The following is a 15892-nucleotide window of genomic DNA, read 5'->3' as shown; positions in this document are numbered from 1 at the left end:
TTAGTGATTGCTGAGGGAAAGCCCAACCCATTGTGGGTGGATCCATCCCATGGCCAATGGTCCTGTGATCTATAAGAAAGTAGGTTGAGTAAACAATGCGGCAAGAGAGCCAATGAACAGACCCCTCCATGGCCTCAGCTCCTACCTCCAGGTTCCTGACCTGTCTGAGTTCCTCTCCTGACTTCCTTTGATGATGAGCAACAATACGGATGTGTAAAGCAAACCCTTTCCTCCTGTAAAGCTTCTGTAGCAAGCTAGTTCTACACTATTTGTTCAGGAGGAAGAAAGAGAAAAATCAAAGACTGTAAAAAAGTATAAAAACTCCAGGGTATAAAAATGTCAAGAAGCTGGAAGTTAGTATAATTTCCTCATAGGCACGGTAAGCAATTAGGACAATCCAGATAAAACCTTTTTTTAAACTGGATTTATTTAAACTGTCTTTCTATTTATCTATCTATCCATCTATTTATTTATTTTGTGCGCATTTGTGCATATATGTGCATGCACAACCACACGCATGTACATATGTGCATGTATACCACAGTATGTGAATGAAGAGAATGAATTTCCACCATGTGGGCCCCAGGGTAGAACTCAGGTCATCAGGTGTGGTAGCAGTTTCTTTACCCACTGAACCACCTTGCCAGCCCAAGCCAAGACCATTAATTCCAGACCCTGGTGTCTAGCACACTTGCTGCAACTTAGGGTTCTGACATACTGTAAATTAAATTGTTTCCTGTGTTTTCATCTCATCTTTGTTTTTAAAATATAAACAGGGCAAGTATGCAGCTTTAAAGTAAAGTTATTAAAGTTCCCAAAAAGTCAAATATTCTGACTTCTTTCCCAGCACCTTACCAGTTATTTAAGACTCATTTATAGACACAAACGTGGAGCCTGTTTGCATCCATTTCAACTATTCCAAGGCCCTAAGAGCATGCAGAATTAAATTAAAGCAGATGAACCAAATAGAAAGATTGGTGATATAAATACATAAAATATTCACAAATGTCACAGCCAGACTCTCCAGAGAAAGAGACTTAACAGGGTGGATGTAGAAAGGGACTTCTTGGGCCAGCCAAATGGTTCAGCCAGTAAAGGTGCTTGCTGCCAGCCCTGAAAACCTGAGAGCAATCCCCAGATCCCACCTGGAAGAAAAGAACCGTCTCCTGACTGGCCTTCACAAACATGCTTTGGTGTGTATACCACACACACGCACACAATAATAAATAAATATAGTAATAAAAATATATGGCATTAGAACTCCCTCTTAGTAGGGAGGCCAGCCTTCTAGAGGGAAGCCTTCAACTGATTGACGAGGCTCCCCGCTCCCTGCTTTCCTTAATCTACTGATCCATGTTAATGTCATCGAAACACACACTCAGAAGCAATGCCTTGAATCACGATTGACCAAATACCTGGGCATCCCACATCGCAGTCAAGCTGATATAGAAAATGAACCATCGCCGTTGCTGAAATGTTCAACTGGCTTTCCCGCTTTCTGGTTTCTTGCAGCAACAGTACTATGTGTTAGCGGCTTTATTCAGATGTAACACACCCGTAAAATCCACCCATTTAAAACACACCCTACACTGCTTCTTATGTATACTCACAGATAATGGGCACCCGCAACCACAGGGACCACTAACCTGAGAACAACAAATTACACTGCTCTCAGAATATCCCCTAAGACTCCTAACTATGCTTCGAATGCCAAAGCCAACTAGGCTTCCTGCAGTCTGGCTTACCTACCTCTCTTCACCTACAGTCCATTATAAACCCCTCCTCTCTTCCTTAGGTCTGGAAAACTCCCTCTGGCTCCCAACTTCCAAAGATCCCTCCTGGACTCACAGCCACTTCCTTCAGGCCCCTCTTCAGGATCGCTATGCACCTGCATCACTGTCCCCATATGACTGCTGGCAACTAAGGCAGCTTTCTATTTTCTCCACTGGAGTAACTGGCACCTATCAAAACATTATTCATGTACAGGATCTCAGTGTGCTCTCACCTCACTGAATGTCAGATCCCGGGAGAGGAGCGTTCTCTGCCTTCTCTGTAGCCTGGTTCCAAGTGTGAGAAAGTGGTCTGACCTCATGGTAGGCATTCAATAAATGTTTCCAGGAAGGGAGTGCCTTCCTGAGACTTATCAAGGGACCAGTGCCTCACACCAGCTTCAAACCTTCCATTCTGTTTCTTATCAACCTCATTTGCTCCCCAATTGGCAATTTCTACATAACAAAAAATTACCTTAAAAGGAGCTGTTCCGAGTTTATTTGAATGAAACCCTGAGATAATTCTACTCAAATACTGAATCATTTCTTGGATTAATTATTTTTTTAACTGAACAAGTTAAGAGTGTTGCTTTAGCAAGTCTAATTCATTAATATTATAAAAGAAAAAAGAAGCTGCCCCCAAGGCAGAAACCTGGCATATAAATGTTGATCTCAGACTTGAAAACAAGCAGGTTTGGGAACTCGAGGGAAGTGCTCCTGTGCCTGTGCCAGCACAGTGAGTAAGAGATCATGGCTAGAAATAAAACAGGAGTTTCCTGCTTTGCTACACCGCATCATCACTGGGGATCAGGAGCAAGCCAGGGACCAGTCAGAGTGCGAAGGTGCTGGCCTTGCAAGCCTGGCATGCTGGGCCCAATGCCCACAGCCCACAGGAAGGTGGAAGGACACAACCAAGCTCCACAGTTGCCTTTTGACCTCTACACATGTGCTCCAGCATGTGCGCACACACACACACACACACACACAGCACACATAAAAACCAAACAGCTCAAGGTTGATAAGTTTTAACTTCCCAGCCTCGATGACTTTTTTTTTCTTTTTTTTTTTTTTTTTTTTTTTTTAATGAAAGGAAGAGGGAAGCAGTAAGGGAATGAGAAGCCTTGAAGTCTCCTGACAGTGCTTTGTCAAGGGTTCACCCACCACTGGCTTCTCATGCAGCTTCTATACAAGTGCTTGAGCACTCTGGCATTTGTAGCTCACCTTCCTTACCAACAAGATTGCTAGTGCCTAATCAACAGATCTAAATAACCCTGGGACTATTTCACCTACAACACCAAGATAAATCATGTAAGTTAACACAAAACCATGGAACCATTGTTTTATTTATAATGTGATTTTACTTTCAGCAGTTGGTTAGCTTTTACATTGTAATTTCTTTTATAAATAAGCCATAGGATAATAGTTACATAGTTTATTCCTTAGAAGATATAGCACTCAGGGCTTCTGTTAGTGGTGCTTGGTTTATGAAGAAACAATAAATCTCAGTATGTGAGAGACTAAGGCCAGATGATTGGGCATTTGAGACCAGCCTCAGCTACATGATGACAGTATCTCAAAAGAAAATAAGTATCTTTTTTGAATGAGACTGACAGTAGAACCATTTCAGCATTTGAGTCAAAGTGACACAACCTGTAAAGTTCGATATGTGGTCCCTTAGGAACATTGCTTCTGTGTAGTTTAATGACAGTGCTATTTGTCGGGGGGAGAGGGAGATTGCTCACACCTTTGATCCCAGCAGAGGCCAGTGGATCTCTGAGTTCAAGGCCAGCCTGATCTACAGAGCAAGTTCCAGGATAGCCAGGGTTACTCAGATAAATTCTGTCTTGAAAAGACATAAAATAACAATTGATGATGATGATGATGATGATGATGAAGCAGATTTGACTATTTAAATCAAGCTTATTAATACCGTCTAATATTCATTGTCTACATATGGATACGGGCGTAGAAATAGATTCATCTTTTAACTCAAAGGGACATTGAGGTATGAGAGGGTAGAGATATAAAATCAATCTTAGGTGGTAATTTGAGAAAAATAAAACTTAAAAAGCATGAAAACTCATGGAAGCATAGAACTTTCATTGATTATCAAACATGGTGAAATAAAAACTTTGACAATGAAAGGAGAGTTGAGCATGAGTAGACAGCTCATCATGTGTGGAGCTTCCTTTCTCCCCCTTCACACCTTCCCTAGCTTATAACAGATGCTTTCCATCCCTCCCAAGATGAGGAGCACAACTCTCAGAATCAGCTAGTCTGACTGACTGAAGAAAGCAAACAGTCAAAGATGCCCGAGTCAAAGAGAATTCATCAGGTGCAAGCCTTTCCGGAGGATCTGAGGCAGTACTGCGAACTCCTCAGACTCATCTACGAAATCAGAAAATAAAGATAGATAAATAATAGACAAATAAATAAAGCCCAAAGCAAGGACAGCGCCCTCTAACCTGCATAGCTTTTTTTTCTTACTACAGAGGTTCCTAAGGCTCCAACTTGTTTTCAGCATTCTGATTGACTGGTTTTGTTTGTTTGACTGTTTGTTGGGTTTGCTGAGGAATGAAAGAAACCCAGGGAGGGCCTTAGATATGCTAGGGAAACATTGCTCCACCTCCACTTCCAATGTTTTCTATTCTAAACACCCAAATATGATGTCCATCAATGCATGTGTTCATTATAACAAGGAGGTAACGCCTCTGAGACCCACATATATCAGTGGTGAGCCAGGGAACAAGTTCCTTAAGAGACAGTTGTCTGGATATGTGGGCCATGGTCAGGGGCATTGGTTTTCTTTGGCTCCTTATATCTACACTTCTTTTCTTAATGTATTTAATTTTATGTACATAAGTGTGAGGGTGTGATTTCTTAGAGCTACAGTTACAGACAGTTGTGAGCTGCCATGTGGGTGCTGGGAATTGAACCCAGATCCTCTGGAAGAGCAACTAGTGCTCTTAACCACTGAGCCATCTCTCCAGGTCTCGCCCCCCCCCCCTTTTTTTTTTTTTTGGTGTTTTCAAGACAGGGTTTCTCTGTGTAGCCTTGGCTATCCTGGACTAAATTTACAGACCAGGCTGGCTTCTAACTCACAGAAATCCACCTGCCTCTTCCTCCCAGAGTTCTGGGATTACAAGCATGCACCACAGGTATCTGGCTGTATCTATACTTCTTGAATTGTCCCATTCTAGAAGAGAAAAAATGAAGAAACAAAATTGAGTGCTTTTATCCCTAAAGAATATTCTCTCCAGGGCTGAAGGGATGGTTCAGAGGTTAAGAACACTGGCTGTTCTTCCAGAGGTCCTGAGTTCAATTCCCAGCAACCAGATGGTGGCTTATAACCATCCATAATTAGATCTTGCATGCAGGCATAAAATGCAGGCAGAACCCTATATACATAATAAATAAATAAATCATTTTTAAAAAAAAGAATATTCTCTCTGGACATTTACTTGTGGTAATACAACAAATGCACCATTGCCTACAAATTTTCACTCTTCTCTGAAAGGAAAAAATTAAAAAGAGGTGGGGTTTGGGCATTTTTTTTTCACATAGGGTCAGTCCACACATAACAAAAGAAAGGCAGCTATGTCACCTTGACGGCACCTCCAGGTCAAGTTTCCACAGCTCCCGGGGAGGAACAAGTAGAGGCAGAACAGGACTCCCGTCAGTCACATCATCCTGTGATGATGCCCAGGAGAGTGAAGGTTAAAGAGTGGACAGGGTCACACAAGCACATACCAACCCACCTGGAAGACAGCAGTCAGGACCCAGGCCTGCTTCCTTCCTGGAGCAGCCAACACAGAGGCAAGAGAGATGCACATATCCAATAGAGTGAGCTGACTGGGATGTTTTCCCATTTCCTCCTATCTGCCTTCTCAGCTTTTATGCTCCACCTTGCACATTCTATCCCTAAGAGTTAACTTTTTTTTTTTTTTTTTCCTGAGACACTATTTAGCTAGATAGCTGAGGCTGGCCTCAAACTCACTATGGAACCTGAGCAGGCCCTGGCTGAACTCATGATCCTCCTGCCTCAACTTCCTGAGTGCTGGGATTATAGGTATGTAACCCATGCCAGACAAGAGGACAAAAGTAATTCTTTCCATCAGACATGTTCAATTCAGCCCCTATTTTCATACATATCTGGACACACCAAGAATTTTTCTCTGGAGGCCACTGATATTCAAGCAATGTGTCCAACCACATTTTCTGAAACACCACTGCTTTTCAAAGGGAAATCACAACTGAAATGGAAAATGTGAGGAGATGAAGTCTACAGGCAGCCTGCTAAATGATCCTTGTAGAAAGGCCTGGAGCCTACTGCCTTGCTTCTTCAGCTAAGTAGCTCTCAATCAGGGATGGTCCTATCCCACACGGGTCAGAGGCAATGGCAGAAGACATGTTTAGGGACCAAAAATGATAGAAAAGGGGTGTGCTTTTGTCCTCTCCTGAGTCTCCTTGGAGGCCACTAAAGAATCTACCATGCCCAGGGCAGACCTCTAAATAAAGACTTAAATGCCCTTTTATGTCAGTGGTGCTGAGGGTGAGGAGCTCTGATTTACTTACAACTTGATTTATATACAAGTACTATGTCAGGTGTCCAAGATGGCTGAAGGTTCTAGGGTTAATAACTTTCTTGCTGTTTCTACACATATCTTGTTTCATGAAGAGTAACGTATCCCGTGGTAAGCATTATTCTGCTTCAACAGCTCTTTTCACCAGCAGAATATCATGCCTGTTCCTTGGGGGTTGACTTTGTTGGTGGACATTTTTTTTTTCCCCACATTGTTAGTTTTGAGTTTCAGTATAGTGGACACACCCACACTAAGCAGCACAGAATTCTTTGGAAGATATAAATTCCCGGGTTAGATTGTTAGTTGGTTTCTTTTTTCTCTTTTTTTTTTTAACTCAGTTTTGTGATGAATTGAAAGCACAGAAGAAACAGGAAGAATGCACTTGTTTATGAAATAAGACGATCAGCTCAGGGCCACTGAGATGACTTGGTAGGTAATGGCATTTTCCCTCAAGCCTGGTGACCTGAGTTCGATCCCAGAGACATACATAGTAGGAAAGGAGCAACTAACACAGTTGCCCTTTGAAGTCCACATTCAAATCATGGAATGCACATACCTAACACACACACACACACACACACACACACACACACACACAAATTAATTAAAGTAAAAAAAAACTATTTAAAACTTAGTCAAGTGAGACAAGCCTTATCACTAGAACAAAGAAGAGGACATATTCTCTGACCCTCTCGAGTGGTTCAAGAAAGTCATGTAATAGAAATCTCTCTGGACATTCTTCATACCTCAGAACATACTACAGGATTTTCTCCCAGGCCCATCCTCAAGGGAAAAATACATTGTTTGGGGTTTAAAAATTAAATACATGTAATACATAGCTCCCATGAACTAAAAAAGTATAGCTAAAAAGATTTAGGAAGGAGTCATGGAAAAAGGACACTGTAACTGTCCAGTTCACATTTTCACACAGAAGTCCTTTCAGTATTTGACATTTGGTGCATCTGTGCCCACACAAGCACCCTTCCCCAAACCCACCTCAACCTACAGATCTCTGTGAAGGAGCCAAAAGAAGCCAATGCTCCTGGGCAAGCCCATTTACCCAAACAGCTACCTTCTCCACAGAGCTCATTCTCGGGCTTGCTGATAGCCAGAAGTGGGCCAGAGGCCTGGTCCATTCAGAATCCTCTAGATTCTGAACCCTAGATAATAGATGTCAAAGGAAGATTCCTGTTGGGAATGGCACAGGGGTGAAGCATGCTGAGGTGGCATGTTTGTGGTTGAACACTGACTCACCACAAGAGGCATCTGACATGCCTTCAAAATAAACTACCTTCACCTGACTTGGCTTGAAAACATCTCTAGGCTTCACTACTCAGAAAGGCATTGTGCGGAAAGCTGGTGAAATCTGGGTGAAGAGCTACAGAGGAAGACACATGATGGGAACCTTTTTGTGTGTCTGTCTGCCTCTGTCCCTCTGTCTGTATGTGTGTCTGTGTCTCTCTCTGTCTCTTTCTGTCTCTGTGTTAATGTGTATCTGTCTGTCTGTCTCTCTCTCACACATACACACACAAGACAGGCAAAATCTTTGGACTGTATCAAATCAGTCTTTGCACAATGCACATGAGGTGGCTCACTGAGGGAAATTAGGAGGATAATAAAAAGGGCCTCTTTATTCCTTCTATAAACCATATTTATTTCAAAGTATGGTGATGTTAAGAAGTGATTGTTAACTAAAAACATTCATGTATGTGTATGACTTTCCTAGGGCTACCACAACAAAATTCAAATACCTCGTAGCTCAACCCAGTAGACATTTATTTATTTATTGTCTCACAGTTCTGGGGCAGGAGTCCAAGATCAGTGTGTTAGTAAAGCCATGCTTTCTGTGTAGTCTATAGAAATCGTCCTAGACTCCTGCAAGATTTTGCAAGTTCATTAGCAATCTTTGGTGGTCTTCGGATTTCAACTACTCCACAATCATCTTCACATGGTATTCTACCTCTATGTATATCTTCTCTCAGTCATCATTTTGTAGGGACACTACTCAGATTAGGAATCCAGTCTACCCAACGATAATCTCATCTGAACCAATCACATCTGTAAAAAATCATATAACTAAAGATACATTCGGAGGTATTGGGGCTTAGAACTTTCATATATTGTCAGGAAAAGAGGAATGCCCCTTCAACCTATAGGCCTATTCCACCAAGGACTAAAGACGTGCACCACCACCGCCCAGCTGGTTCATTGCTTGTTTAACAAAGTCTTATATCGCCTGTATGCATCAGCCACTGTGTTGGGTGCTATGAACATAAATGTCAATACTGTGGAAAGTCCGATCTAGACTATTAAGTATTCTTATACAAATATCAAAAACCCAGCCTTCCCCCTACTCGTTGAGGACTCTCAGTCTTCAAAGGCCCAGGTCACTCTGTTGGGATATCAATCTAATGTAGCACTCTGTAGCACATTCGCTTTGTGGTACCTTCTGGCCCACTGGCTAACTGATGTGTATGGTTCTCCCTGACACTGAGGTCAGAACCCATACTCCTTTTGTCCTCCCTTACAGCACTCCATGCTAGAAAGAACCTCAACCCAACAGGCCAAGAACACACATGCATTGAAGATTTGCTTATCAGATTCTTGGTTATCCCTTTAACTCCTCATGCCAATGCCTTTCCAGGTGGATGCTAGGGCTCCAACTCACACATTTTTGTTATTGCCACTGTGACCAGATTCAGCAGTCGGATGAGGCATGATGCTCACTTCAAATGGATCAGGCTTAGCCCACTCTGCTGCTGAAGTCACTCTTGTTCCCATACCCCAATGAAAATGCTTCTGCTGCATTGTGCTTAGAAAATCATTCTATTTAATATACCGGAAATGCATTTCATTTTAGCTTCTAAAGATAAAATCTGAACTGGAGGGAATTTCTGATGCTTGAAATAGAAATACTTGGAAAGGGTTGGGGGCTTAAAAATAAAATGCATTTGTGCTTGCATCTAATCATACAGTCATAAAATTGAATAAACCCAACAGTAGCCAAAAGCAACAAACAGCACAATTCAAGCATTCCAGATTCTCAGGGTGGGTTTAAGATCAAAGGCTAATTTCATTTAAAATGCGGGTAATTGATCCAAGAAATGAAAGTTCAAGATCAAAAAAAAAAAATTTAAACTATCTAAGAATAACTCAGGCCACTGGAAAAGATAGTGTAACTCAATATAATTCAAACATTTATTTTTACAGAAGTTGTTTAATAAGTCATTTTCATATAAAGCTTATTTTACTAAACTGAATGTTTCTTCCTGGAATGACCAGGGACACATTCCTTTAATGTTATTCTTTGAATAATAGAAGAATATGAAATCATATATAATACATAATTATATATACCATTGTGTGTGTGTGAGAGAGAGAGAGAAAGAGAGAGAATTTTTACCTACCCAAATTTAAGAGCAGTACAAATTACAGGTCAGCTACCTATTCATAACCGGTCTAGAAGAGAGGCAGCTTGATTAGAAGGAAGGAGTCAGTACTGGAACCAGCCCTCCTGAGAACTTCATATGCATTCTAAATTTCAAAGAAACCTCAACCCTTCATTCCTTCTCTCCCAGACAGATATTTTCCAATAACAAATACCCGGACAAACTTAGCCTTGTCAAGGTTTTTAATGAACTTTTGGTGCCTCCTACCAACACAGCAGCTGTGGCACGGCTGTTTGTTAGTACCCCGGCCATTAGCCACGGCTGTAAATTTATAAACAGCCACAAAAGAAGTCTTCTAAACAGACTTTTGTAAGAGCATTGAATAACCCAGAGAAAAGTAGTTGGGTTCTACATCCCAATTATTAATTATGCAGTGCTTTCTCAGATGTTTCTAACTGACTTCTGTCACCAGTATAGATTTTTTTTAAGGCTTGTTTTTGTGACTTTTAGGTTAATGATATGGTGAGGCGTGCACGTGAGTACAAGTGTACTTTGCGTCCAGTTGAGGGTCACATCCCTTGGAGCTGGAGCTGCAGGTGATTGTGAACCACCGGATATGGGGCACTGAGAACTGAACCGAAGACCTTTAACCCTAAGGAACCCTGTGCCTTTAACTGCTGGACCCTCCATCCATCCCTCCAGTATTAAATCTTCTGGAAGCTTCTTCATCAATTTTATTTAATTATAAATTTTTCTGAAGTTATTGATTCCTGCTATCATTGATTTCCACATTATCTTAAACACGTAAATAGCCACATCATGAAGGTGTATCGTATTTCTTTTCTTTTCTTTTTTTTTTTTTTTTTTTTTTTTTTGGCTATGGCAGGGAGGGAGGACATCGAGACAGAGTTTCTCTGTGGAACTCACTCTGTAGACCAGACTGGCCTCAAACTCACAGAGATCCACCTGCCTCTGCTTCCCGGGTGCTGGGATTAAAGGCCTGGCTAGTATTTAATACTTAAAAATAAAACTAAAATAAAATAAATCTTCAATTTAAAGATAGGAGGGCTGTGACTGTAGCTTAGTGTCAAAGTGCTTGCCTAGAAAGCTTAAGGCCCTTGGTTCTATTTCTAGCACCATAAAAAATAATAGTAGTAGTAATAAAAAAAAAGGAGGCACCTGAGAATCACCAGTGCTTATTTACACAATGTGACCAGACACAGAAGAAGGCAGACATCAATAGGACAGCCCATCAGTAAGAAACATGACACCCCAGAAGAGCGCTAGCCTTCTGTAGATACACTTATGATTATTAGATTATTCTGTAGATACACTTATGAGCGCCGTGCTGAGCGAGCACAGTACCTGAGCGTGAAGCGGCAGGACCACAGCAACCAGGGAATGCCTGCTAGCTGTGGGGGAGCTGCTGCAGTCCACGGAAAGCAGTGCATGCGGGGCAGAGCTGCAGAAAGAACGGAAGCAACTCGCCTGCAGCTTGTGGAAGAAAGAAGGCCCGAAAAGGGATACCAAGACTCCGAAGCATCAAAATCAAAACAAAATCAAACAAGTTAAAACAAAGGCTTCTGGACAAAAAGGAAGTGTTGGAAGGCACTTAGAAGGCTGTCACTTAAAAAAAAAAAAAGAGCAGCAGTAATTGTAAATGAGAAAGCCTACTATGCCCACTTTCTTATATTTCAAAGACAGAAATAAAGTTTTACAGTGAGAACATTCAAAGCCCTCTCTCACAGGTGTTTTGAGATATATAGCACATTGTACTGTATAACAATACCAGAGGGACATAACATTGCACCAAAAAATATGTACAATTGTTACTTGTTGATTAAAAATCAAATGAAAAAGAAAACTAGTTTTGAAGGCAATTTGTTACTTACCAACCCTGCTATTGGTGTTGACAGTCTATTGATCTTCTTAATGATGCCAGGTTTGAGCTTATTAATCAAACTGAAAGTAAATAAACAAACAACACATGCAATTACACAAATGTCAATATGATTTTAGTGCTCTTTGAAATAGCCTCAAAAATTCTGAGTAGCATAGTTCTGGTCCCAAATGTGTTGTTCTGAGCCAGAGGACTATCAAAATACTAACCAAAAAAATAAATAAATAAAAAATTTACACACAAAACAAAGAACTTCTCTGCACAAAAGAGTAGAAGGGTCCTCCCTGAATTACACCCCTAAATCCAAAGCTCGTGTCTTTAAAAGTAATTTCACACGTGTTAAAGAAAGACACAATTTCGTTCCATTTCAACACACAGTAAAATACTCACCACATTTCCCTTCGCTTGGCCCTAAGAATATTTTTCCATATTAATGATTCTCAATGGGATTTTTTGTTTTGTTTTGTTTTCTCATCTGGGTCCTTGCTTTGAAAGATAGCCTCCAATCCACATTGTTTCACATGTGAAGGGTGCAGAGGAACTCATCCAAATAATTGACTATTTCTTGCTGGTAACTCATTCATGCCCATGACTGATGGCTTTGTTACCAGAGCAGAATGACTGGGTGAAAATTAAATGTACCAGAACTCCTCCAAATTACCCTGGGATTCAATAGTGAGCGCATTTCAGTTATTGTGACACGTACTGCAAAGATATCTATGTCTCTGCACACCAAAGCACTAGAAAAGAAACTCATCTTTGAGAAGCACACTGTATGGACTCATTCTTTTTATTCACTGATATAGTCTCAGACCTTGTAGTAATTCAACACTACAATGTTTCCCCATTAATGTGAGCTTGGGTAATTAATCATTAATCACTGTCACAAAGCAGTATCTTGAAACAGTGAATTTTTTTTTTTTCTGTTTAACAATTCATCCCCCAAAGGAGTGACTCTTTACTCTGTAATGAGGTCCAACAGGAAAGCAAAGAAGGAAGAGGAAAATAAAACTGTCGGATTCACGTGTCTCTCCTAAGCAATGGGCACTTGTTGGGAAGGTTGGGGGGCAGGTGCCTAAGGAATGTCACTCCTTCCTCATTCCAGAGATTTCTATATACACATATAAAAACAGACCAGAAAAAAAGTCTCAACTTAATAGCCTTCAGAATGCTGTTCAACAGGATCAAAATTACAAAACAATGGCTCATGAAGATTTAGTCTGGCAAACAAAAGGTTGCTTTTCTGTTTTCGTAGCTTTTTCACACAAAGATCTTTAGACAGCTTAATTACAGATAATGCGACCATCTCCTTGGCTTTGAGGCTGGGAGGCTGGGAATGGAACTCAGGGCCACAGTGTGCTTAGCAAGGTCTTTACCATGGAGCTATACTGCATAGGCCCTCAGCTTTAAGTTTTCTCCTCAGTTGTGACTTCATAAGTCCTAATTTCTGAAGTGTACATTGCCAGTCATTTAAGAAACTCTTTTCCTTCTCTGTCCACATTGTTTTCCTTCAACCAACAACTGAGGACCTGGAAAATAATTAAGCAGACTAATAACAAATTGCAACCGTACATTAACCCTTCTGTTTTTCCCCTCGTTACTCTGGTTTTTCTTCATAGGAGAACTAATAAGTGAGCCATTGCTTAATAATGTAATTGTGACATAGTAATTAAAAAAAAAATCATTTACAGTTATTTACCACTATCTTGGCAAGGGTGGTTTTTGGCTTTTTTTTTTTTTATTGTATTTTACAATAGTGTTTTTCTTGGAATATACCCTCAACATAGCTTAGAACCTGCTATGAGCTTGAGTAACAGTATCCCAGGAATGTCTGATCACAGTTGTCCATTCAGAGGGCAGAGTCACAAACTCCTGCCTCACCCACTGACTCACTCACTGGTGACAATGTTGACCCGGTCACTCTGTTTACCTGCTGACACGACTTATCAGTTTGGTCATACAGTGTCAGTAATTTCAAGAGCATTTTCTATTACATTTCTGGGATGAACAATAAAACAGAGTCCTGACGATAAAGGAGCAGAGGGAGGAAACAGCACAGACAGGCAGACAGACACCTTCTGGTGAGTTAACCAGCTCCTCCCACATTGGCAGGTCGGCCTGAGAGGTTACTTAGAAGCAACACATACACACAGATCACCCTTCCCTTTCCACGCCTCAACCACCTCGTATGTGTGCAAACACGGAAATAACCGCAAAGGAAAAAAAAAAAAGAAACAGCACTCTAGAGAGCATACAATTCACCCTCAAAAAGCCTGAGTCACCAGAAGAAAACCATTTTATTTCATCCATCACAAGACTCAGAGTTATAAGCACTAGAGTAAGGAGGAAATGCACATATGGTTTTGGCAAATACTGAGCATGCAAATCACTTGGTGAGTTATGAATTATGAATCTCAAGGAAGAACTTTTAGGATATTTCTTGCTAGGATTTAAAAAATTGTTTTATGAGATCTGAAAATAGATGAAATTTAAGCAAACTTACTGGAATACAGGCAGAATCTCAAGTTAAGGGAAACTCAAGTACCATGTATGGAAACACTCTCTTTTACAAACAGGAATGCTTCGCATAGTAAGTGTTCTTGAATTTCACGTGTGGACTTTCTAAAGGGACGCTGACTTCAGGTCACCAGCTCTGCAGCAAGAGTCAAATTACAGGATAAACTTGCAGATGCTCCCAAGACCTGTGTTCCTAGCCTCTGACCCTCTGCTCTGTCCCTCCATCCTTCCATTCCTGAGTATTCCTCTGGAGCCTTTCTTTCTGTGAGAAAACAAAGCTGTGACTGCGTGATTAGCACATCAGGTTTGCTCTTTTGGTCCGATTAATACTAGGACACAAAGTAACTTGGGATACTGTCATCACGACCCCAACAATCTCCTCCTCAGCTTCTCCAGCTGTTTGTGACCCTCCTAAAACTCCCATGTTCCAACGCTAACCTCCCAAGCGCTGGTATCAGAGGGCAGGGCCCTGTGGGAGGTGGCAAGATGACGCTGCACCTCCTGAATGCCATCGGTGCCCTCAGTCAACAGGCCTTGCCCTTCCACTGTGGGAAGCTGCGGTGAGAAAACTGCTCAGAGAGGGTGTGAACTTTTAAAAGAAGTGGGCCTTACCAAACACCCAACTGTAGCCACTTCATCCTTGACTTCCCTGGCCCCGGCACTGTGAGAAACAACTTTGTGCTATCTGCAAGCTAAGCATTTGCTGGTAGTTGTTATGATAGCCCAAATGAACTGTCTCAAGATATCTACTTTTCCTTCGTTCCCCCTCACTCACAAACATATCGTCTGTTCTCTACAGAAGGGCTGAGTGGACCTGTGCGAGGAACATTGGTTCCATTCACAGACCCTTCTAGCACTGGGTATATCCTGACTTCCCAACTCGGGTGAGACACCCAGAAAGCCATCTAGAAAGTTCAACACAGCTCAGACATGGAAAGTTTTAGGAACTTGAATTTGACACTTTACTGTTGGCTAATTTGAAAAAAAAAAAAAAAAATCTAACTGCCAAAACTTCATTTTTGCCCTTGACCAGGAAGCTCTTCAGCAAAAGTACAAAATTAATTCAAGGATGCTTTTATACTTCCTGTATCCAAAGATTTTCAAACTAAATAAAAAGACATTCTTGGAAGAACCTATTGATACACTGGAAGAATTTGGTAGCTTGTAGATTATCTTATAGTCACCCACTCGGGCAGATTTCTAGTGTTAGCTGTCACCAATGTGTATCTTTCACATTATCAAATATTTATGGTTGGTTTCATTTTTTTTAATTTTTGGTTATTTTGAGACAAGATACCATGTTAACTCAGACTGGCCTCAAACTTGCCATGAGCACCCAAGGGTGGCCCTGCTTGACTTGTCAGCCTCCTGGATTATGCAGTGCAGGGGACAGATCACAAAAGCTCATGGATAAAAGAAGAGCGCTCTATGCATGGAGCAAATATCCCTATCCCACAAATTTTAAAAAGTCACTGTAAGGATGTCACGTCTTCCTAACAAACTGAAGACACTGATACCTTTTTATTGCTTGCTTGCTTATCATCTCTAGAGTATTAATTTATTTGTTTAGTTTTATTTTAAACAGGAATTCTGACCACTAGACATCTGAATGCTTACTAAAGACACCCCTGGACAGAGAGCAGGCAGGTAGGAACAAGCACTTGGAGCAAAGTCCTAAAATCCATCCTGATTTTTGGCTCATGTAAAATTTTCAAAACCTCTGTCTTCTTTAAA

General features: G+C 41.1%; 1 protein-coding gene across 9 annotated transcripts in view; it reads right to left on the bottom strand.

Annotated features, from left to right (window-relative positions):
- The window catches only part of Lmo7 (LIM domain 7), a 206472-nt gene that overhangs the window by 115462 nt on the left and 75118 nt on the right, over positions 1 to 15892 (bottom strand). For 8 of the 9 annotated variants that reach the window (XM_060391542.1, XM_060391543.1, XM_060391541.1 and 5 more), the window contains one exon: positions 11634 to 11703. In XM_060391542.1, coding sequence (XP_060247525.1) covers positions 11634 to 11703 — 70 coding nt within the window. Of the gene's footprint in view, positions 1 to 2005; positions 2054 to 11633; positions 11704 to 15892 lie in introns of those variants that run through there. The other variant, XM_060391545.1, reaches the window with a different exon arrangement.

Source organism: Meriones unguiculatus, chromosome 9 (genome assembly GCF_030254825.1).
Source record: "Meriones unguiculatus strain TT.TT164.6M chromosome 9, Bangor_MerUng_6.1, whole genome shotgun sequence".
In the NCBI taxonomy this organism is placed as follows: domain Eukaryota; kingdom Metazoa; phylum Chordata; class Mammalia; order Rodentia; family Muridae; genus Meriones; species Meriones unguiculatus.
This window is presented reverse-complemented; position numbering and strand designations above follow the sequence as displayed.